Source organism: Chinchilla lanigera, unplaced genomic scaffold (assembly GCF_000276665.1).
Source record: "Chinchilla lanigera isolate Chin_1 unplaced genomic scaffold, ChiLan1.0 scaffold00006, whole genome shotgun sequence".
Lineage (NCBI taxonomy): Eukaryota > Metazoa > Chordata > Mammalia > Rodentia > Chinchillidae > Chinchilla > Chinchilla lanigera.
In genome coordinates, this window is record NW_004955407.1 from 10,734,384 (window position 1) to 10,759,155 (window position 24,772).

General features: G+C 34.3%; 1 protein-coding gene across 1 annotated transcript in view; it reads left to right on the forward strand.

The window, feature by feature from the left end:
- The window catches only part of Gbe1 (glucan (1,4-alpha-), branching enzyme 1), a 267,155-nt gene that overhangs the window by 42,302 nt on the left and 200,081 nt on the right, over positions 1-24,772 (forward strand). Inside the window, exon 2 of the mRNA XM_005375541.2 lies at positions 9,181-9,350. Coding sequence (XP_005375598.1) covers positions 9,181-9,350 — 170 coding nt within the window. The remainder of the gene's footprint in view (positions 1-9,180; positions 9,351-24,772) is intronic.

Here is a 24,772-nt window from a genome sequence, read left to right on the forward strand (position 1 = left end):
AGAACATGAGAATGCAGACTATACCCGAAGACTTAGAGGTGTAGTTGACCGGGGTCACAAAAGCCATTTGGAAGCTCAAAACCAGGAGGACCTTGTGTAATACCTGGGGAGACCCCCTGGGAGTCATTCTTCCCCTGACAGTACAGGCTGTGGTGGAGGAGTGCGTGGAGCTCTGGAGAGGTCTGCACTGAGATTCCTGCTGCCTGTGCTCACATTGGGGGAGAGGACACTAAGTGGTTGCAGGGTTCCCATGCACTGGGAGGCTGGAGAGAAAAAGCTACAAAACATGGCTTTTGCCCCAGATGGCTCACTTGAGATATTAGTAAGGATTGCCTCCTCAATATTTTATAGCCGTGATGAGGAGGAGGCCAAGGAGAGAAAACAAAGAGACTGAGAAAAAGCAGCTGCTTTTGCTGCAGCACTAAGAGAAACAGACCCCAAGTCTGATTCCCAGGGCCCCAAGAAGAACTCGACGACTGCATTCATCTGCTACCACTATTAAAAGCCAGGCCACCTCAAGAGGAACTGCCCTAAGAGGCCCCCTGAGCCATGCCCTGAATGCAAATATGACCACTGGAGATAGGTCTGCCCTCTGAAATGGAGGCCCTAGAGCTCAGACCCATCCTACCAGTTAGTCCAAGAGGAATGAGGGGGTCCGGGGCATACTCTGCCTTCTCCCTCTGGCCAGACTGTCATCTCCATGGAGGAACCCCGGGTAATCATGACTATAGAGGAAAAAGAAAACAGCCTATTGCTAGACACAGGTGCAAGTCTCTCAGTCCTTCCTTTCAATCCTGACCTTCTAGCCATCACACCTCAGTGAAAGGAGTCACTGGTGAGGAGGTAACATGCTATTTTTCACAACCCTTAGGCTGTAACTACTTGTTAGATCTTTTGTGCATATCTCTGTCTTCCTGAGAAACCACTTTGAAGATACCACCATATATTACAGCAACCATTGGTATTTTCCTACTAATCTGTCCATAACTCTGTAATGTTTGTATTGTTCCTATGCTATTTCGTAAATGGATGTATATTTATTACTATGTGTTTCCTACAACAACCATTGAGAATAGTCAATGAGTATTCAATGGGTCACTCGTATAGCTCTATTTATTTTCTTTAGAAACCACTTTGAAGATACCAAAGTATAGTACAACAACCATTGATAATAACCTACCACTTTTGTCTGTAGCTCACTATTATTTGTTTATTTGTTTTCCTGAGAAACTATCTTGTAGATAACAATATGTAAAACAACAACCATTGATAATTTCCTACCACTTTGTCTGTGATTCGGCAAGCCCCTGTATTACTATGTTATCCTTCTTTTACGCTTTAAGATAAAATAAAAAATATAAACAAAGAAACAAAAAAACATCCTGAGCCTGAGCAAGAGGAGGGCATGGAGACAGTGTGAGTGCTACACCCACCCTTGGTGGCGGGTAGCCTACTTACAATATAAGGGAAGAAAAGAGGTGTGGTCTCCCCCCTTTTTGCTCTTGCTGTTTTTGCTGTCTTCTTTTGCCTTGAACCGTTGCCCCTGTGTCATGCCACCCTGCCTTGGAGCCAGCTGATTATGGACTGAAACCTCCACAAACTGTGAGCTAAATTAGCCTTTCTTTCCTTGATTTTGGTTGTCATGTTATTTGTCTCAGCAACAAGAGAGAAGTAACCAACACACACATGTACACCATGATGTCAATTTTTATGTACACCATGGTGTCAATTTTTATATTATTTTCATTGCTTGACACTAATAAGAATTCCTGTGCTTTTAATGGTCTATTTAATAAAGCCTTCATTATTCTATGAAAAATTCACTCTTGAAATTGCTCCTCTAAAATATGTCTCAATTATATCAGTTACTTCCTCCATAAAGTCTTTTAAGGATTTTATTTTTATTCAATTTATTATCTGGCTAAAAAAAAATTTGTATTCTTATTTGCCACTAGTTTCCTCCACATTTTCACTGCTGTGATTACATGCAGCTAGTTGTCAGGTAGACAAAAGCCACCTAATTTTTATACATGTAATGATCTTCTCCGTCTTTTTTATATTCTCAAAATGTGCTATGCATCCTTCAAGATGTAGCCCCAGTGTCAGCTATTCCCTAAAGCCTCTTTTATCTCCTCTTCTGCCAGTCAGAACCACCAGTTCCTTCCTGTTGTCTTGCTTCCATTAAAACTCACTTATCTGAGCCCAGAAGTCCCTGAGTTAAGCAGTGTTTTCCTATGGAATGATGAACATCTTCAGAGAAAGATACTGTTTTTGTGTAACCAAATTATTTCCATATTGTAAATACATTTTTTCTACAATAAGTATGTTGTTTTTTATTATTACTGTTTTTGTTAAACCTTTGCCCCTGATGAGGGCTATAAAGTATTTAAAGTCTCAGATGCCTAACCTTTATCAGACAGCCTTAATATGTGGAAAATTTTGTATATTCTGGGTATTCTTCACTTAAGGAAAATATTTTTGGCTCATACCTGAATTTATGAAAGACTGATTTAAAAAGTTATTTCTTTCTAAAACTAAAACCACACCAAAGCAACTCAAACTCTCCCTCCCCACTTTATGCTTGTTTCCTTCTTCTTAGCTACTAAAAATTATTTTTGGACCTTTTGTCAGCTTTCTTGCTTGTGAACTTCCTAAAATATCCCTTAGAAAGCAGACAGCAACATAAAATCTCAAAAATGAAGCTAGTGGAGACTTCCCTGAGGGCATCTTGGGTTTCAGGCTCCCTCAGAAACACTTGAGAGCCGACTCCACCAGGAGCATGTTTTCAGATGAGGCGCGATCCGTGTTCCCTGATCCGTCCCTGTGTGTACAACCCTCCTGAAAGCAGAGCTTCAGTGCAGGTCTGAGAGTAATGGTCTTCCAGAAGAACAAGGATTTCAGCCTGTTCCTTTTTTCCCCTTCTCTACTTCTGTTTCCTGCTGCTTCCTTACAGTAGCTAGTTTTTTTCTGGCTATCCAGTTTACTTAAGTCTCCCAAGATTTTCCACAATCTACACATTCAGAAAAATATGGACTGCCTAGTATGTGTCATGGTTAGTATGCCTATATTGTAATTTTTTAAATAGTGATTAGAAAATGGAAAGTCTTCTCAAAGACTTGGAATTCAAGGGGAAACATCTTAATGTTACCTTGTAATTATTACATACATTAAAATTAAGCAAGTTTTACATATAAAAGAAAATTGATAAATTTAAAAGCATACAAAACTGTTGCCACTTTGAGATGGAGAATATCTATAGCTAGCTTTTGCTGAACTGTTGCCAACCATGGAGTTATGTAAGGCTTTCACTGTGATTCCAGTGAGCTATGAGTCTGAGATTTCTTCCTACTTAGCAGGGGAAGAAATAAGGAAAAAAAAGGTGACTTGTTCAAGGTGACATAAAGTGTGTAACAGAGTTAGGATTTGAACCTAGACTTTTATTTCAGGAGACTAAACCATTCAGCACTAATGCATTTAAAGATATGATCAATAGCCTAAGAATAAAACACAGCGGACTGCATTGTAAGGAAAAGATGACTTTAAATTTGAGATTGTATTTAAGTATACCTTTGTGACTGTTGATAGTATGCTTCTGTTGCTCATTACTTTCTTGAGCTTGGATAACCTGCATATTTATCTGTGCCTCTTTATTTCCTTTATAAAAAGAGGATTAAAAACGTCAATGTAGAGATCAAATTTTATAATATTTACAACGATTCTTTCCATTTGCACAGAATACTATAGCATGTAAATTAGGTTCATTTTATGTTCTTGGTTGCTAAATATTTGACCTAGCTTTTAAATATCCTTTAGATTCGTAGGAAAATATTCACAGAGACTGTAGGAGAAAGGGCGCAGGCAAGATGAGCTTGCTGTGTCCTGAGGCATTTTCTTTTTTGAGCTACAGTGATTTCAAAGTGGAATGTGCACTTCTGTATCAGAAGCTATAGGGCTGACCTTGAGGGAAGGCAAGATATTTAAAGTAATATAATACTATAATCCTGTTTCCATTGAAATTTTATCAAATGGAACATTTGAACATATCCTATGAAACTTCTTAAGAGTGATTATTTCAAAAACTTAAAACTGAAAATGTATTTTAAAGTATTATATCCACATCAACAAGAACATTTTTACATACGTTTAAAAATAAGTAATTTTCTATTATGATACATGTGTGCATTTTTAGCCCTAAGACCAGATAATTTTGTTGATTTTTTATACTGTTTGATCATTTTATTATTATTTCATGTGCCATTTAATATGGGTTAGAGTTTCCATCTAGTGAGAAATATAGCTGGCCAATATCTCTAACAGGTTAAAAATGCTTCTTACTATAGTCCTTAAAATTTTTATAAGATGTTTCAACAGACTTGTAGATCTGTTTGTTTCTCCAAGTCAGAGTTTTAAGTCTTTTGAAACATTTGCCAATCTATCTGTCTGTCTGTCTCTCTGTATGTATGTGTTTAGCCTTTATGTATGTGTGCATGTGTTTCTGTATGTATTCATTTATTAGTACTGAGGATTAAACCCATGGCCTTTGCTCTCAACTACAGCCCCACTCACTTTTGCTTTGAGACAGCATTTTCCTACATCACCAAGTTGGCCAGGCCACAAACTTGGAATCATCATGCTTTAGCCTGCCAGAGTCCTGGGACTATCAGGATTTGCAACTTTTCCTGGTGTCAATATTTAAAGTAAGAAAAATTCAGAGAAAATCTGGAGTTTTTTCTGTTCTTGAATAATCATGTGATTATAGGGGGAGTATGCTTGGCAACAATGAACTGTAGCTGTGAAGTAGAGGCTGTAGCTTTTAGACCAGGAATGTACTCTTCATTTTATCACAGTTTCTTTTTATTTTATTTATTTATTTATTTTTGGTACTGGGAATCAAACTAATGACCTCAGGCTTGCAAGCAAGCACTTATACCACTGAGCTATATCCTCGGTCCTATCACAGTTTCTGCTTCTCTGTGTTGATTTCCATTCTCTATGGCCAGTCTCATTGCTCCTTCTTTCCTCTTCTGTTCTGTACTTCTAAAGTTTTTATATAGGGGCACGTGGTAACATTTGTGAAACATGCCTAGCTCTTATGGGTAGTTCAGTTTGTGTCTCCTGGAATAAGGACTGTCTGTGAGACTGGGATTATTTTGGGCATTATTCATTGTTAACATGTTTCACTTTATTTCCTCCTCTTCCCCCTTTTCCTCCTCCTTCTTTCCTTCTTCCCCTTCCCCTTCTTTTTCTTTTTTCTTTTTTGAAGCAGGATCTTGTCTTGTTATGCAGTCCAAGGTGGCCTTGAACTCACTATGTAGCCTAGGCTGGCCTTGAACTCATAGCGATCCTCCTGCCTCAGCCTCCTGAGTGCTGGGGTTACAGGAGTGTACCACCATGCCCAGCTACTTCATTCTTCTTAATAGTTCTCATATAATTTGTTGTTTGGGTCTTCATGGTTACTCAACAGTTTTGTATTTTTGAATATGTTCATTATTTTCCATGATTTGGTATTATAAATGCCATAATATGTATATCATTGTTTCCGTAAATGTCTTTGCTTTCTGTGTGATGCATCCAGAGGGTAAATTTCTAGAAAAAAAGGAATTCTTGCTTCAAGAGTGTGATTTTGACATTTTCATAGCTGATGTGAAATTGTTCTATAATTTATATTCCAACAATGAACATTTAAGTATATCTTTTTCCTGAACCCATATCCTGTCTTCACAGACTGGTCTGATCTTCTAAATGGAAAACTGAATTGTGAAAGATTTATTCTCTCTGTCTCTTTTTTCTGTCTGCCTCTGTCTCTGTCTCTGTCTCTGTCTCTGTCTCTGTCTCTGTCTCTGTCTCTGTCTCTCTCTATATATGAATGAGGTAGAACAGTTTTTTATACATTTGGTCTATTTTTCTGTGAAATCTTTTATTTACTTAAAAATGTTTAAAACTTTGATTTCTCTTGAAATAACTGTAACAAAATTATATGAGGTATGATAAAAATGTGGTGAATGTTTGGATTAAAAACATTACAGTAAAACACACTTTGCTATCAATCCCCCTCAACGTGCTCCTCCTCCTAGCATATCTTGCATAATTCTTACCACTTTCTAAAGCTTCCCAGAAGTCTTTTTTTGGGTGTCTTTTGATGTGCTGTTCCAGCTGCCTCAGCGTCCTGAATCCATTCAAAACTTTTATCTTTCATGATCATTTTGACTTTGGGGAAGAGCCCAAAGGGTCAGGATGGCAGATTTGGTCAGTAAGGTGGATTGGGACACAGTGCAATGTTTTTATTTGATAAAAGTTTCTGTAGACATTTGATCAGTGAGTGCTGATGACACAATCTGGTGAATGTTTAAGTTAAGTAATTTAGTACAGTGAAAGACACATTGGCATTAACGCCCCTCACAGCACTCTCTACACTTCCTCTCGGATTGAATATAACTATCTCTTTGTTCTTGGCAGTGTCCTTTACTGTAATAGGTTTTTTTCAAACTTCAAACATTCTTCGTGTGTTTCTGTCACCCCTTATGGATTCCAGTATGTTATCGGATATGTCATTCTTTCCCTATGGACTTGAATGCCTTTTTATCATGTATTTAATTTCTATACCTTCTCAAGTCTATCTCAGAAACTAGGTTTTGTTCTATAGATGTGTTTTCAGATGATTTCAGCTTTCAAAGTTGTACAAAAATAGTTGTACATATTCAGTAAAATTCCTATGAATTAGCTAGATCTTTTAATAAGGCAAAATTTATATTGTTTTAGAGAAGCTGTAATTTATCTTTCTTAAAATGCTACTTGTTATATATAATTAAAGCAGTGTAAGGGAGAAGGAAAAAAGAAACCTCACCCTGAAAATATAATCATCACTGCTATTAAGGGAATATCATTTTTGTTATTTTTATATGCTTTTCAAGAGAGAGATGGATGGAGGAGAAAAGCTTGGTAGGTAGAAATTATATAACAAAACCCACGTGAAGTTATTTAAGTTTAATTAATTTTATCTGTTTTAAACAATGAAACTGAAGTGAAATGAAAAATTGAAACAGTTGTTGAAATTCATACATAACTTTCGTTAATATGGTGATTTCCCAAATGTTAAAGATTAAAAAATTACCTAGAATAATGATGATAATCTTAAGTTTTAGCCAGCAGTGAGTAATTGTCTGCAATATAATTACATCTCCCTTTTACTCATCTTTCTATTTATCTTACTTTGCCAACTGAGATTCTGTTTTTGTGATCACATCCACACCTTTCTACAATTGGTTGCTCATTTCTGCATTTTTATATATTTAAAGATTTGATTGTTAGCTGTATTTCCACAGTTTATTCACAAAATACACACTGTGTATTTTAAAAAATATTTTAATTGTTGATTTTTAAATGAGAAGCAGTTTCTCGCTTTCTAGCAGTGGTGCATTGATAATACTGACTTAAAACCTTTTTAAAGTTTTGATAATATTTTATTTTATTTATTTATTTTTGGGGGGGTTTTGTGTTTTTTTCCGGTACTGGGAATTGAACTCACAACCTTGCGCTTGCCAGGCAGGTGCTGTGCTGCTGAGCTAAACCCCCAGCCCCTTTGATAATATTTTAAAATTCCCTTAGATTTAGGTAGGAATTTGTCTCTTAAATTATTACATTACTGCTTATCCTTCTTACAATTATATGACTGTGGCTTTATCTTTTGCCCTTTAATGTTATACACCGAGTTCTCCGTAAAAATATTTATCTTTTACATTTCATTAGCTTAAATTTTCATATATTATTTGTGTGTATTTGTTTTCCAAACTTTTCTTGAAAGAGCATGCTCTTTTTAGTATGTGTAATTCTTTAATTCAGGAAATTTCTTCAGTTTTATAACTTTAATATCCATTTTTTTTTAAAGCCAGCAGTTCCCAGCTAGATCAGTTTATTTTCTTTTTCTTCTCTAGTTAATTGCTGTATTTTAATTTCTAGTTATTCTTGCATTTAATGGACCCTTTCTATTTTTGCTGATTAATAAATTATTATTTTCTAGTGACATAGTTTGATCTTGCATTTATTTGTTTCATAGCCCTGCATTTTTTGTTTTACCTTTCATTTTGTTGTTTTGTCATATAACCTCCTAGCTGTTACCTTATTCAGTTCATTTTTAACTAAGTTATCGCATAATTTGAAATATTTGTAGGAATGCTCTTTTTTTCAGTGAGCTGGAGCGTATTTTCCCTATATAACCCTTTCTATATTCATACCATCTTCCTGAGAATTTCGCTGCTCCTGGCTCAGGGAGTCAGAGGTGCACAGAGAAGTTTATCAGCACTGGCCAATTGTTTTGGCTCCTTTATTTGTGACTTGAGAATACCTGTCACAGGTTACTTTTCCTGTCTTACCAGTTTCTTCCTACTTTGTTTCTGCCCAGATATAAAGGTACTTAAGAAAAATAGGCAGTATGTTTTGATGTACCAATGCTGAATCTTGGGGAATGGGAGAAGGTCAGGGTCAGCCACGTACCATTCTTGGTCCTGCTTGGGAATCTCCAGTTCTTTTCATGGCCATTGGTTTTTGTAATTTGACGTGATGTCTGTTCTTGCCATGCTTAGATGCTTTATGGGAGGGTGAGGCCAACAGCAGCCCACAGATCAATTCTGATGTAGTTCCTTTTATGTGTGAGTGAAGTGATACTGGAATCCAGCCTTGCCTGCTCATTAACATATTGTCAGGGGCTCCTTCTATGGTTCACAGACGTGGCTGAGTAGTGTGACAGAGACCATATGGCGGGCAAAGCTTAAAATAGTCACCCTTTGCCTCTTTACAGGAAGTTTGTGGAACCCTGTTGTAGGGTAATTTTATTGTCTTCTGAGGATTTTGACTTTCTTTTTGAGTCAGAAGAGAGAGATGTACGGATTTTTTTTCAGTATACTATTTTGACATAGAAATTGCTCTTCTAATTAAAAAAACTACGTAAACATAACATATTTCTTATACCAGAGTGTTTGAAATTATGGAAAGTGGTAGGTGGATTAGTTTGGTTTCTCTGACCTAACAATTTTTATATCCTAACAGGCAACCAGTAAATGATATTATTTACATTATTCTTCTTTAATGATGCCTTATTTTCTTAGACTAGTGCACCTACTTCATTGGAGTATCCTTTTTGAAAGATTAATTTTATAATTTTATTTTTTTTGCACTTTTTCACAGGTATAAGAAGTTCAACCACACTTTGAGCAACATTGGAGAGAACGAAGGCGGTATTGATAAGTTTTCCAGAGGTTATGAATCATTTGGCGTCCACAGGTGTGCTGATGGTGGCATATACTGCAAAGAATGGGCCCCCGGAGCAGAAGGAGTTTTTCTTACTGGAGAGTTTAGTAAGTACTTTGAAAGCATTCATTTTATATGATAATGTGGCCAGGAAAAAAGCTGACTTCTGAAAATGAAATCAGAGGAAAAAGGAAACATTGATAACATGTCCTTGATACAAAGAAAAGGAAATATCAGAATGACCAGAACCACAGACAGGTGTACTATTTAAAATCTGATTTTACCGGATGCAAAAGTTTACATGTAGTGTTACTCCACTTTTATGACATTCTAGAATCAGCAAAACTGCAAGGCTAGAAAACAAATTATTGCTAGGGGTTGAGGGTGGTAGCTAAAGGTTGATTACAAAGGGACACATACGAAGAAATTGCAGGGCTTGTGAAAATATTATAAAACCTAATTGTGGTGATGGTTACATGACCATATATTTATTGAGATGTATAGAAACTTAAGTGTAAAAAGAATGAATTTTACTGCATGTAAATAATACTTCAAGGAACCCACCTTAGTAAAAGTTTTCATTTATTTTTATTATCTAAAATATAACTATCCCATGTAAATAAAATGTAAGATAAATATAACTCCAATTTTTTGTGGTCATATTAAAAAAATAAAAGAACATGTGAATGTTTTAATAGTAAATTTTATTTAACTCAACATATATAAATACTATCAAATTAACATTGATTAAAACATTGATTTATATTGATTAATATAAAAGTTATTAAGATATTTTCATTCCTCTTTTGCATTATGTCTTTGAAATCTGGTTATAGTAAGTGCCATTTCAGATGTATAAATTTCATGGTTAGTACTTCATGCAATTTTTAGACTTAATAAAATTTTCTGTTTAAAAGTAGGTTCACATACCAAGGTTTTTCCAAACTTAATTAAAATTTTCCCAGTAACTGATTCTAGTAACAGTTTTAAAATTTAAATTTAATGAAGTAATTAAAATGAAATAAAATATAAAATTCAGTTTCTCAGTTACATTGACCTCGTTTCAGGTTCTCAATGGCTAGAAATGGCCACATACAGCTACTAACTCCTTTACTGTAATGTGCAGGTCTAAGGAATTAAAATAATTCTCTGCAGTCACAAAGAGTGGATGATGTCAGATGCTTGCATTTCTGGAATGTCATTTGAAAACTTATTGGATACGTAAAAGATGACAAAATCTGATATTTTTCCTTAGTTTGGCATGATGATAAGTGTGGAGTATATTCTGAGAATCTGTTTCTCACTTAAATTATTGTTGTTTTCAGTGATTTTTCCTGTACACAAACCTTTCTTTCTTTCTTTCTTTCTTTCTTTCTTTCTTTCTGTCTGTCTGTCTGTCTGTCTGTCTGTCATTTTGAGACAGGATCTTGCTATGCAGTTCAGGCTGGCCTTGAGCTCACTGTAGCTCAGGCTGGCCTCCAACTCATGAGAGTCCTCCTGCCTCAGCCTCCCAAGTGCTGGGATTACAGGTGTGTGACACCATGCCCGGCCAAACATTTATTTCTCCATTTTCAGTGGCTACCTTGACCACTAGATTTTGTTACTAGACTATTGAAACCTTTTTCCTGTAGTGAAAGGATTCTTTGATAGTCTTATTTTTATTTCTATTTATAAGATTCAGAGTATTCACTGAAAGTGTTCAAGTTAAATTTTTATATAAATATGTATATTGAAACTAAAATAAGATTCTGTGTTAATGTTTGATACTTGCATTTTTCCTCTTCTGTATTTATGGTCAAATCCACTTAATAAGTTTAATTAATGTAAAAATATAGTAAAGAAACTATATGAAAACTAGATTTGTTACCTATGATTATTTCTAATGATGATTTATTAATAATGCTGTATGTGTATTTGGAGAATTATACTTAAAAATGTTAAGCTCTACTTAAAGCTTAGTGCTTAAATATTAAAAATATAGTAATTTATAACTATAAAAAGAAAGTAATAATTATCTGGTCCCTATCTTAATGCAGAAAGGCCCATTGTTAAGGTATTTTTCACTCTAACTTGATTTTTAAAATCCCACCTTTTGTGAAGTTGTATTACATAACTTTATATCTCTCCATACCTTGAAAGTAACATTCAGTCAATGATTTTCAATCAAGAAATATTTATTTAATGCCTAAGGTCATGAAAAACATCAGATTTCATCAGTGGGCCTTTCTTTTTACTGGAGAGATAGGAAAGCTTAAGGTGAATGAAATTGTGAGAGAAAATAGTTAAGAACAGGCAGTATCTTGGAGAAATGTTAATGTCAAATCAATTTTTAAAAAAAAATCTGGATGAAAGACCATCTACTTTTCTGCCTGTGGTTACAGGGCCCCTTTATATAAGAGATGTCAGCTTTTTTTCTCTCAAGAGCTGAGTTTAAAAATAAACTTGAAAATTGAGAGTGGAACAAAAACAATATTAAGAACTAATCATATGTTTGAAAGGAGATTTATTTGGAAAATTATACACATGGATATTAAATGAGTATGACTGTAATGAACACAGAATGTTGATAATAATGACAGTCTAGCTGAAAATATATTTTTATATAGCTTAACTATTGATACCTTTTAATTTTTTCTAAACATAATTAAGGTATTCTGTGGATTTTGTCATTATTTATTTAAAGTCTTCCCCCTGAAAATAACTGAACTGGAATTTTTTTTTTTTCTATTTTGAGTTTTTTCTCTGGATAAAAATGCATTTGAAAATTTTATTGTAAATTTTCTAATATTTAAATTTGTAATAATCAGAAAGGAATAGAAATCCATGTTAATAAGTTCACAAATGACAATAGATTTTTAATTTGAAAATTTAAATGAGGGTGAAAGGGTTCTTTGTGGTTTTGCTAATGATATTAAAATATTTTCAAAAACACTCAACTACTCATGGTTTCATATGTAAGAGCTGATAAATTAAATGGAAATAACCTTAAATAATCCTGAAGAAGTATACTAGATATTTTTTTAACAATTTTGCTTCTTTGTCATTTAATGTAACAGACATTCAGCTTCTAATAGCTATTAAAATTAACAACGTAACTGTTGCTTCTTTAGCTATTGGCAGGGATTTTAAAAATAATATATACATATATATTTTTTCCCATTCCTTCTTTCATTTTCTCCTTTCTCTCATCCAAGTTGTTCTTTCTGTTTGACCAGTTTCTTACCCTTTCAAAATATCTATTGTACTTTTTGTGTTTTTATTTACTCTTTCAGGTTCTTGTACTAGTGGGACAATACAGTGTTTACATATGCATTGTTTCATTATTTCACTTGTGAGTATGGTCTCTAGTTGCATCCATTTACCTATAAAAGCCTTGAGTTTATCTTTTTTATAGCTAAGTAATATTCCATTGTATAAAAATATCACGTCTTTTTTATCCATTCCTCAGTTGATAGGCATTTGGATTGTTTCCAAGATTTAGCTATCACAAATTGCACTGCTATAAACATGGATGCACATGTATCACTGTGGTGTGATGTTTTCAGGTTTTTTTTTGACCAATTTTGCATCTTATATCCAGTAATCTGAACAACAATTGCAATATAACAACCATCGGTGAATTCCTACCATTGTGTTTAATGAAGCTCTGTATCATTTCTAATGGTTTTTTTGTTATCTTTTATTCTCTTTAATTATTTGATCAATCTTGCATTCTTACATCTGGTAATCTGAGCAAATTCGGTGAAGATAACACTATGTAATATAACAACCACTGTTAATTTCCTATCATCTCATTTTGAAATTCTGTGTCATTTTTATTGTTTTTGTGTTGTTTTGTTTTTGTCTTTGTTGTTATTTTGTTATTTTTTTCTATTTAAAATAAAACAAAAACAAAAAGTAATACAATTTGTTGTCTTAATTATGAAAATTTAAAACATTGCTTTTTTACTTATTTCTCTCCCCAATCTCCAAAGTAATATATAGCAGACCTTCAAAAACTAACAACAAAAAACATTATTTGTGCTAATAGATAAACTATTATTTATATTTACCTGAAAAAGAAAATGTTAATAGTTCATTTTTACCTAAATGATTCACCATTTATTTGTGATAAGTTTTCTGATGAAATTGAAGTTCTAGGATGGATGAACTTTAATTCTGTATTATGGGAAATTATACGTGTAATAAAGATACTTTAGGATCTTGTCCTTATGTCTTTCATTCTCTAAATCTATGTAGAAATTGGCTACAATCTCCATTTGTTTGTCTCATGGCTTATTCATAATTGCTTGTTAAATTTTGTTATTTTAGTTCTGTTTGGTCAACTGACCTGAGAGTGTTTTAGCTGCAAGTGTGTAGTCAAACGTAAATGAGCTTTAAGAAAGCCAGTGCTGTGAATTCTTGTTTAAAATAAGAACAGAAGGATTCAGAGGGTGGAAACACAGTTGCTCTGTCTGAACACTTTTGTTCCTCTGGCTCAGTGGGAATAAAGGTGACACTTGTCTTAACTGCCTCACTTGAAAAAAATTATCCCTCACTGGGTGCTTCATTAGCGTTAACCAGCAAGATTAGGACAGTCTCATTTGTAGCTGTCTTTTTTTTCTTAATAAAAATATTGCTTTTCACTTTAAAAGATAGTTAAGCTTTGCTAAAGTTATATACTTTATTTCCCCCAAACTGACTTTTGCCATTCACATTTTTAAAGCTTTTTGGGAAATAACTTCATGTTAGATATAGCTCGTATATTTCTCTCTATTTGGGAGAAAATGAAATGATCATTTCTTTTTGTTTCACTTGTGTTTAAAGAGCTAGCTTCTTAGCAGGTAGCAGCTGCTACAGCAACCCAAAAAGGTAATGTGCATGTGTGACATTCACCAGAATTGGAATCTTACCACCCAAAAGGTATTTCTGGGCAAACTAGAAAGTAGTTTAAAGGTTTGAGAAGAATTTCTAAAACTTTGAATCATCTGCGATACAGGAAAGACTCATTCTATGGAAAATTAAATGTGATTTAAGGTATGTTTGGAGTTTTGGTACTAAATCATGTTTATTGCAGGTTGCTAAATAATTGAAGAGAACTAGCTGCTTTCTGGTATGAAGATGATAATAAGAGAAAAAGGTAGTAAACTACATGTGTCAATATGAAATAATTGGGTTCCTATTCTCTACAGCTGAAAGCATTTTATTTGAAATTACTAAGTCTAGCAGCCAGATACTTTTCAAATAACCTAAATATTTAGAACTGAAACACTAAAGCACTAAAGCGCACGTGCACACACACGCACACAGATTTTTTTAAGCCTCTGGTAAAATGAAAGCACTGATATTTTTGGAGTTGTAAAGATACCAAAAGGAATTTTACCTCATTTTTCTGGACCAAATTTGTCTATATCTTTTTTCCGGGTATGCAGTGGTAAGGAAGTTTACAGATTCATAGTAGCCTTTGTATTTCTGAATTCCACAAGTGAAGCAGTGCTACTTAAAGTATATTCAATGGCTCTGTCTGATTTCTTCAGCAGGAATCAGTTTGCAAAGATATTGTCAGAAATTGGGAGTTAGCATTCAGATTAATTTCATGTGTGTTGAATCTAATAATGATAATACTAAAGTTGGGTCTTGCATTTGCAGTCTTTTTCTTTGGGTTTTTGAATAATTTTACTAATTATCCCTAAGTATTGGTCTAGAATAGATTTGCAGTTTTAAAGTAATTGGTTCATCATCATAGTTTGGGAAACATTGATCTGAAGACCAGTGTCATATTTGTTGGCTTAGAAGTTCTTTCTGATTGGGAAGCATGGTTCTGGTATCAACCGCTTTTGCATTCACTTCTTTTACTTAATGTATGGTAGCTCTTTTAGTCAGTGTTCACTGTAGTGTGGCATGTTACTAACAGCTCCAAAGTTTTAATGGCCTATAATGGTACAGGCTTGTTTCTTGCTCTTATTGGCTGTGGTTGTCTGCCATGGCTGTACCCCATGTGTCACATTCTTTGACAAAATCTAGGAAAATGGAGAACCTCTGTGTGGGAGATGCCGACCTGTGAGAGTGAGAAAGAGCAATGGAGGAATCCTATGATGACTCTACATGCTTCACTGAGAAGCGCAAATGTGAATTGCACTTCCATTTTCGTAAACAAATGAGATGGAGCAGCCTATGACAATGAGGCATGGAAGCAGAGTACCGTTTTACCGAGGCTCCTGAAAAATTGGGCCTCACAGTACAGTCATATATCCCCTGAGTACAGGTATAGCTTCTGAGAGATGACGCTGGCAGATTTCCTTGTGGTAACATCATAGAATGTACTTACAGACACGAGGATGACTATGAAGTCGTGAGACTGTATAATCTTCCAGGAGCATTGCTGTATATGTGATTGACCGAAAGGACATTTTGTAGCACATGACTGTGTATATGACCCAAACAGAAATCACTGCAGTATTATTTGATATTCTAGATATGTTATTTTTTTTTTTTGTGGGAAGGGTGTTGGTTAAATAGGATAGTACTGGGGATTTATATTGCTGGGAAGGTTTCTTAGAGTTTCTGTTGTCTTCTGTCTTCTTTCTTCAAATGGAACTTCAAAGGAGTTTTTTGCCAAGTAGACGTTTTCGCCTCTCTGTGGATCAGTCCTCTGTGAATGCATTTTTGTTCTGTGGCTTCTTTTTAGTTTGCTTGTTGTGATGTTTCTAGAAGGCAGGTATGTAGGGGTGGTTGGGAACTCAGTGTTTATTTTGGGACAGGAATGGTAAACTACAGGCAAAGATGGACTGTTTTAGGGCTCCAAACAGACAAGTGCCAGTGCTGAGAAAGGGCTTCTGCAGTGTTTGTGACCCTAAGGTAAGTAATTGGCAAATAGGTGTTTTACAGAAAGTGTTTTGTCCCTCTGGCTTTCCAACCTCAACTTTCACAACTTTTATCCATTTTCTAGACAAAGTGGATTGACTTCCACCCGACAGGCCCCACTATAAATACTGATTCTCATAGGGTACCTAGCAGAGACTGTCATCTGCTGCCTGTATTCTCCTCATCCTCTGCCAGTTGTACTGTGTGCTTGTAGAGAACTATCTTTTTGACCAACCCTGTGAATGCTAATTTTTCTTATTATAATTCGGTAACACATTACTGTACAAAGTGATGAACTTCTGAGTGTGGCAACAAAGAAAGCTATTGAATTATAGGAAAACCTCAGTAAGAACAAGTTGGAAGAAATATTTTGAATTAAGTATATACAAGTGAACTGAATTTAAAAAGATATAAATTCAACTGAACTTCACATGTAAATTATTTTGCAGGCAACTTTTACCTTTCATTTCATTTTAATATAAAGAGAATTGGAACTTACAAATGCTGCATTGTAAGTATTGGTTCATGTAAAAACATGATTTAAAATCCATACTGAGGACCTAGACTCAGATATATGGCTTTAGTCTTATATCAAGATATGATTGAATGTATATTTATATTTATGTTTTAAGTTAAAATGTTTGTATGAATGTGTATATATATTAACATTCCCTGGTTTAAGCATTATTTTCATTGCATGTACTAACTTGGGACCTCAATTGTGCTAGGTAAGAGAGCTTTGTTGTAATGCCTAATGAGATTATTCTATGGGGCAGGATTTTTACTTTTGAAATTTTAAGAGGTTGCTGTTACAGACCTTAATGCCAAAAGGTAGATTTTGAACTATGTGATGTAAAGTAGTATTTTCTAGCTTCATATTTCTTTCTAAAATAAATATACTATTAAAAATTTATGCTGGGTGTGTGGATAATGTAATACTTTCTGCTAGATTTCAGTTTTTATATTTCACTCGTAGTTAATGTCTGTAAATTATTTTAAATTTTTAGCAGTTTTCTGAAATTTTGATAATTTTGTCAATCAAAATGACTTTATCACGTTTACCATTTACTTCCACAAATTTATATTATTGATATTGGTCTCATATTGTTAGATGATTTTATGATAGTCACATTTAGCCAAGAGTGCGACTGATTATGACATTTATCAACAGTTTCTGTATCTTGATCACAACACAATTATTCATTTTAAATTCAAATCACAGTATGCAAAGAAGCTGTCATTTATGACAGACATTTAAGGCAACTCCAGTTTACTTTCCTGATGCTTCCTAATGCCATAGACAGTGTATCTGAATATAATTTTGCATCTTGGTAAAGGTTTAGAGAATGTGTTAAATTTGTCCAAGGTGGACAGCACTATTTGTTTCTCCCATCCAGACAGCTGTCCCAAGCAGATCAATTGGAATTCTCTGACTGACCTCAAAGCATCAAGGTTTGAATCTGTAGCTCTCTTGTCATCGCATCTCATATCCATTTCCTTTTCCTCTCCTATTGGCTTAATTATTTGCATTTTCAATTCATGTCCAACTATTTTTTTTATTGCAAAAATTTGCAGGTATTTTAAAATTTAAGTAGTTCATGGGGAATAAAGAAATTTTAGCTTGTTTGTAGTTTGGTAGTTCCTCATGTGAAACTGAAAGTATTAACTTCAATTTTGACTTCCAAGCCCCTCTTCTCACCACAGATTCCCAAAAAATGATGCAGCCGTCTTGTTTGTAAATAAGTGGCAGAAGGATCTCAAATTTCTAATTTAGAAACCAGGAACCTGAGAATAATATTGCATTTTTTCAGCAAGAGCAAACAATCTTCCGTGTCAATGTCACTGTGCAAGAAGTTGTTCCCTAAGAGCTATGCAGAGAGACATAAGTGAGCCTAGGCTTACATCTAGCTAAAATATACTCCTGCTTCTTATATTTATTTGCTTTCTTTTCATTTTGAACTCTTTTTTTTTTTTTTTTGTGTGGGAATCAAATGCAGGACCTTGCACTTGCCAGGCAGGTGCTTATGCCACTAAGCTATATCCCCAGCCCTTAAACTCTTAAAAGTTGAGGTATGCATAAAAATTAATCACTTTAAAGTGTATGTACTTCAAGTTTTTTCCTATGTTCACTACGTTGTGTAACAGTTTTCACTGTCTAATTCTAGAACAACTTTCATTATTCACAAAAAACCCCTATACCTGTTTGCAGATGGTACAGTTCTGCTGTTTATCCCTTGCTAAGTTCTAATCTCTTTTTTTGTCTCTATGATTTACCTATTTAAAACTTTTTTTTGGAACCGGGAATCAAACTCAGGACCTTGCAGTTGCCAAGCAGGTGCTTATACCACTGATCTATATCCCCGGCCCTATTTTAAACATTTTATAGAAATGTTATTATATGTGACTATTTCACTTAGCATCATATTTTTAAAGTTCATACATTTTATGTTATATTAATAATACATTGTCCATCCTTCCTTTTCAATGGCCAAGTTCCATTTGTGTACTGTATTCCAGTGGATAGACACTGGGTTGCTTCTATTATGAGTTATCCTGCCATGAAATTAGTAGACATATTTTTGTGTGAACACTTGTTTTTAATTCTCTCGGGTTGTATAGGTCTTATGGCTTGTATCTTGATGTGCCCTCAAAGCCTCGTGTGCTCATAGGTGGAACTTTTTGTTGTATCTTGATGGAACTTTCGGTAGGTAGCTGGATCTAGGGTGTGCGAATATGGAATAAGGGTGGGTGATTACTAAATTAGTCTACTGATTGATTTAGTATAGCTCTGGGTGTAGATAATGGGAAGGCCTGCCCAGGGTGTGGGTGGCACCAACCAATAGGTTTGTGGCCTGAATGAAATAAAGGGCAAGATGAAAGGCAAGCTCGCTGCTTTCTGCCTGCCCTGACGTGGACTGTTTCTCCTCTACAATGCCACCTCTCCCATACTACCTTACCTTGGAGCCAGCTATCAACTGAAACCTCAATGAACCATGAACTAGAATGAACCTTTCTTGAAGTTGTGGGTGTTAGGTATTTTGTCCCAGCAATGAGAAAGTAAGCAAGACATCAAGTTATTCTTTTTCTTACCAGATTCTGGCCATATATTCTTACCATATATTCTGGCCATTATTTTATTTGCCCTGACACCCTTTCACTCTGCTCTGTTCTTTACCATATTTCTCAAGTCCTTTTGGCGTCTGTGTGTTTTGAATTAATGGAGTAAGGGACATTGGTAGAGAACGGGAGGGAGAGAAGGAGAAAAGTCAGCAAAGTCTCCCCAACTCCTTGCCCACCCTTGCTGTCCTAAAGCAAAGCTGCTTTTCTTGGTAGCAGTGCTTATAGTGCTTGTTGTCTTTCTCTGTGAGAAGTAGACTGTACCTCAGACAACAGCAAGGGGAAAAGTATTAATGATACAAAGCATGGTGGCGTAAAAGGTTTCCAGTAATTTATATGAGGCCTAAAAATACATGCCAAGATAGCAATTAGATTGATCAGATTTATGATAGCCTTTAGGGTCCTGAGCAGGCTGAGAAACTGAGAGGGGTCCAGGGTGGTTGCTAGCATGGGGAAACAGAATGACATGTACAGAGCCTAGGCTTCACATCATTTAGAGAGACACAGTCACCAGAGATATTTATTTCTCATGTGATTTTCTTGGTAAAGACGTCTTTCTTCTTTGAATTGTTGTCTCTGCATTATGTACATTTCTATTCAGAAGAGAAGTATTTTGGCTGCATCATTTCCTTCTTCTCTCCTTCCTTTCCTCTACCTCCTTCTTTCCTTTCTTTTCCTCTTACTTACTTCCTGCCTTTTGTTTTATTCAGTATTTTTTTGCTCTTCTCAGTCATCAGCAATCTTATATCTAAATATTAGGAAGCAAAAGTTCCAGACTTTTTTATGAAAGAGTCCTGGTTTTTAAGGAAAAGTTTGTACTTTATTTCATAATCTGTGTAAAGCAAATAATTTTGTAATAATTTATGGTAGGCATCTAAAATACTATTAAACAATTTATGTATGATTACCTGTACATCTAACCTCTTAACAAGTCATATCCAAGTTTTTTTATTTTCCTGTAGTCATAGAATATAATTTTAAAGTAACATACCTTCTCAAAATTGTTTTATCTCTTAAATAATGTTGCAATTAGCATGCAGATTACTAAATGTACAGTTGTATGTGGGTGTATACACACACACACACACACACACACACACACACATATATATATATGCATATATGTGTAGCCTTTTTTCCCTCTGTGTTTTCCTTCCTTTAGGAATCTATATGCATTGTTATTGTCTATGAGCTAATAGTATCAAAGATACTGTTTTATTAAGGTATTTTAGGAAATAATCATGTGGAAATAATTTTCATACATTTGAAAGTCAAAACAACTCTTAGAATATAATTTAGTAATAATTATAAATAATATGCTTTCACAAATTATTATTTTTAAGGATTATGTCGATTGTGTGTTTATTTTGCTGATTTTTTTGTGTGTTTAATTTAAAATCAGAGTGTTCAACTGAAACTTTTTTGGTATATTTCTGGAGAATCTATAATTGATTCAAATGATACATGAGACAGTTTTTGTCAAACTGAACTCAGCTAGAAAAAAAATCTCTTAGAATAGCTGTATTTAGATTTTAATGAAACTAGGCAGAAAGGAGACTAAAGTGAATTTCCTTTTTAGTCTTTTAAATGAAAAACTGCATCATTTGTCCTATATATCTTATTCATCATCAGTCATAGCAAAGCATTCATTCCCATGACAGAGATAATGGATTCAGAGAGCCAAAAGGAATGGAAGATTGTCACTCAATGCAGATGAATTTTAGTAATATTCTTATCATAAAAAATTGGGTTGCAAAACCTTAAGATTTGGAATTAAGTTGCTATAGATATATTTAATTAAAAGGAGATTGCTTTAACCTTTCTTTAAGTTAGAAATAGGTTTAAAATCTTAAATTAAATTTGTAGTTAGTTTGTATTTAACTTGTATTCAGGACTTTTCTTTAATCAGGATTCTTTGTAAAGTTTAGCCCTGAAAAGGTACATTTTAATTGAACTATTACAGTGTACATATGAAAAAAGTTTCCAAAAGAATTTTATTAGTATATTGGATGAAAATATGGTTTCTGTTTCTCCAGGTGGGCAGAGTAATGGAACTTATCAAATCGGCCTAAAAACTGAGAACAGAAGGGTTCCCTGACTCCTCAACCCCTCAATACCTCCTCAACTCAGCTGTTTGTATTTCCTTACATTTTAATGTTATCACCTGATGAGTTTGTTTCTTGTTCATGATTCTCTCCACTGGATATTACTCTTCTCAGAGCTTAAGCACATGAAGATGAAGTTATTAAATTAGCAAAGCAAACATAAACTAGACTATATATTGTGTTCATCATTGGCCAAATCTCAACCTTTCCTGTATAGAGTTGGTTTTAGGTTAATCAGAGGAAATGTTCCAGACTTACTTGTTATTCTGTGTAACCTGAGGCATGGCAAAGGTATGGTACAGACAGAAGGATATGTACCTGTACCTGTGCCCAGACCTGGGCCAACAACCCTTTGTTTTAGGACATGGGGCTTCTCTGTTCTGAGCGGGTGCTGAGCTGTGTGGGTGCTGAGCTGTGAGCTGAGTAGACCATGCCAAGCCTCCCTCTTGAGAAAAGTCAGGAGCGTGAGGATGAGTAATGAGATTTATACCAATTGCTGCAACTCCAGTGTATGGTTAGACCTATGTGTCCCGTCAACTCATAATTGAAATATTTTTTCTCTAAGTGTTATTAAGTCAGAAGTGGGGTTTTATTGTTTACTGGTTTATTTTTTCCTAGGTTTTATTCAGATAAGTACTTTATCCAGGTTGGGGATTAAAATTTTATTTTTTATAGCCATGCCATGCTGACCAGCACAAAAGAATTCCAGACTAATTGCACATATTAAAACAAATTGTCAAAATCTAAGTCTATTCTTCATAACTTTCCATTCATTTTGAAAGACTTCTGTAGAGAATTGTCCATATTTGTTCTCCCTCTGCCTCCTCTCCACAGGATGAGGAATCACAAACTGAAATCTCTTATAAATATACCATCATTACCCAGAAAGTAATTGCAACATTATAGAGTTGTTAATCTTTTCTCAATGAAGATCGAGATTCATTCACTCTCAGAGGCTGAGGAAGAGTGCTCATGTTAGGTGTACAGAAAATTAGAATTCATTATTGTTGCAAGCAGATGGGTTATTCTCATCTGGACTTTATTTTGTTTCACACTTTCATCATTAGCCTTGAATGTAGAACTTGCTGTGTATGGTGCTATATAGCAAGTAAGAGCAAGTGAAATTTTCATATGAGAGCTTTTAGCATAGGGCCTAATTTGTATAGTATATTCAGAGTATATTTATGCATTCACTTTTGTTTTTTTTCCTGGCATTTTCTAAAGATATAAATGGGTAATGTAAACATTATCGCCCAGCATGTAAAAATATGCCTTTGCTGGGTTAACTTTTTCCAGTATTGACTCTTAATATGAGATGTGATCAAAATATGAGATGAATGTTTAGATAATAGTTTATTATAGTAAAAAGTACATTGACATTAATTCCCCTGAGAATACTCCCCTAAGGTTGAACATACTTATCATTCATGTCATTGTGTAAAGCAGTTCTGTAAGTCCTATTTTTCTGAGTGTCTTTGCAAGAAATGCTTAAAAATTTGGTAAATGCTGTTTTCCAGTGCTACCCAGCAGAAAAGCAGGCCATCTTCCTTATTCACCAATCCCAATATGCAAGAGAACTCACATATAAATATTCTATTTTTTTCTTCATTAGTTTGATAGTATCTGAAGAATCTAAATTTATCCCAGTAAGGTAACATTTACTTTTAACCTTGGCTACCCTGTCTTCACCGATTTAGTCAAAACTATTACATATTGTTTTACTGCTTTGTTTTTGCTACATGAATTTTACTGTTTAAGGTGATTCTGCAACTAATTTTGAAGGAAGCTTTGGGAAATCTTTGCTTGTTGCATGATGTGACTTGATAGTGAATTGAATAGTTTGCAAGGGGAGGGAGCTAAGAATCAAGTTACAGAATATAACATTCAGTACATTCTTCCTTGTTTTAATCACAGATAGACATACACAACACACTAACCTTTCTAACCCATAAATAATACATAAATATGGGAATGTGCCTGTGAGTGTACACAAGAGGTAGCTATCAAAGGAGAACTGAGTTATGCTTGTGAATGTGTTATCTCAGTGGAAGAAAGTTTTGAGTAATACAATTGAGTTCTATTAGCAGTACTTAATCACATTTGTACACAGTGATTCTAATGTCTTTGTTTGACTTTAAATAAATGGCTATTAAATAAAAGCCAGAAACCATGGTAGTAGTAAATAGTTTAAAAAATTTTTTTTTATTTTAATAGAATTGCCTTAATGGCAGTTGGATTTATGCTTGAACAAATTAAACCTCCACATCACTTGCCAGTATTTTCCTGAAATTGGGTCTCTGATTTCTGAAATGGGAGTGGGAAAAGATGTGAAAATTGATGGCCTCAAGCTTTTTAAAATCCAAATTGAAACTTGTACTACAGAGAGAGAAGTTTAACCTGAGAGTTTATGGCTATATCAGCATGACAGAGTAGCAATTGAAGTTTTCTTACATCCCAGAGATCTAATAAACACATTGGTTCATTTAAAAATGATTCAATTTTCTTGGATTTTGAATTTTAGAATAGAAGGAAAGTAGCCTAATGAATTATGCCTTATATATATTCTAAATGTAGAAATCACATATAGAGGTCTATTTTAGATGCTACTAGTGTTTAGGTCTGAGAAAAATAGGCATTTTGTGGTGCTTTTTTTTTTTTTTTTGGTACTGGGAATTGAACTCAGGACCTTACACTTGCCAAGCAGGTGCTTATGCCACTGAGCTATATCGCTGGCCCAGCATTTTGTGAATCTTGAAGTAAACAGCTTATTTCGTATTTTGGGAGATCCCTTTGTTTATCGCTGATATCTAATATATTGAGCAAATGATTCATATATATAATATTAATGTATATAATTATATAATTGTATGCATTGCATATATTATATTTAATATTTCTGGAATACAGTGCATAAATCAGCACATTAAAATCTATTTTAAAATACTAAAATATTCATGCTATTAATTTTTAAAATTCCTGTAATTTTGCTTTTTAGTTTAGTCTTTATCATTTGTTTAATGTTCTGTATCAATACTGTTCTGTATCAATTGGGAGATTAACAAAAGGATCTACCCAGAGTTTTGTGCTTTTCAATCATTTATATTTCCTAAGTATAGAGAGTTATTTTATAATTTTATAGTCTTAATTTATATTGTACTCTTATTAAGGTAATACTATTTGTGATCATTTGTAAAATTAAACCAAAGGATTTTTCCACTTAAGTTTGTTCTTCTTTAAATTTCCAGTTGCCCAGTTAGTTTAATATGGTCTTTACTTGGCATAAAAATTTGAAAATGTGTTATTTTAAATTCTTGTTGAAGACTGAAAAATGGGAGTGGGGAGCTGAAAGAGGAAGGGAGGGAGGGAGAGGCAGTGAAGGGGGAGGGGATTAAAACAAAGAAACAAGCTGTGTTTTCTTAGAACCACTCCCCAAGATGAGTGTCAACTGCATGAACTGCAAAATT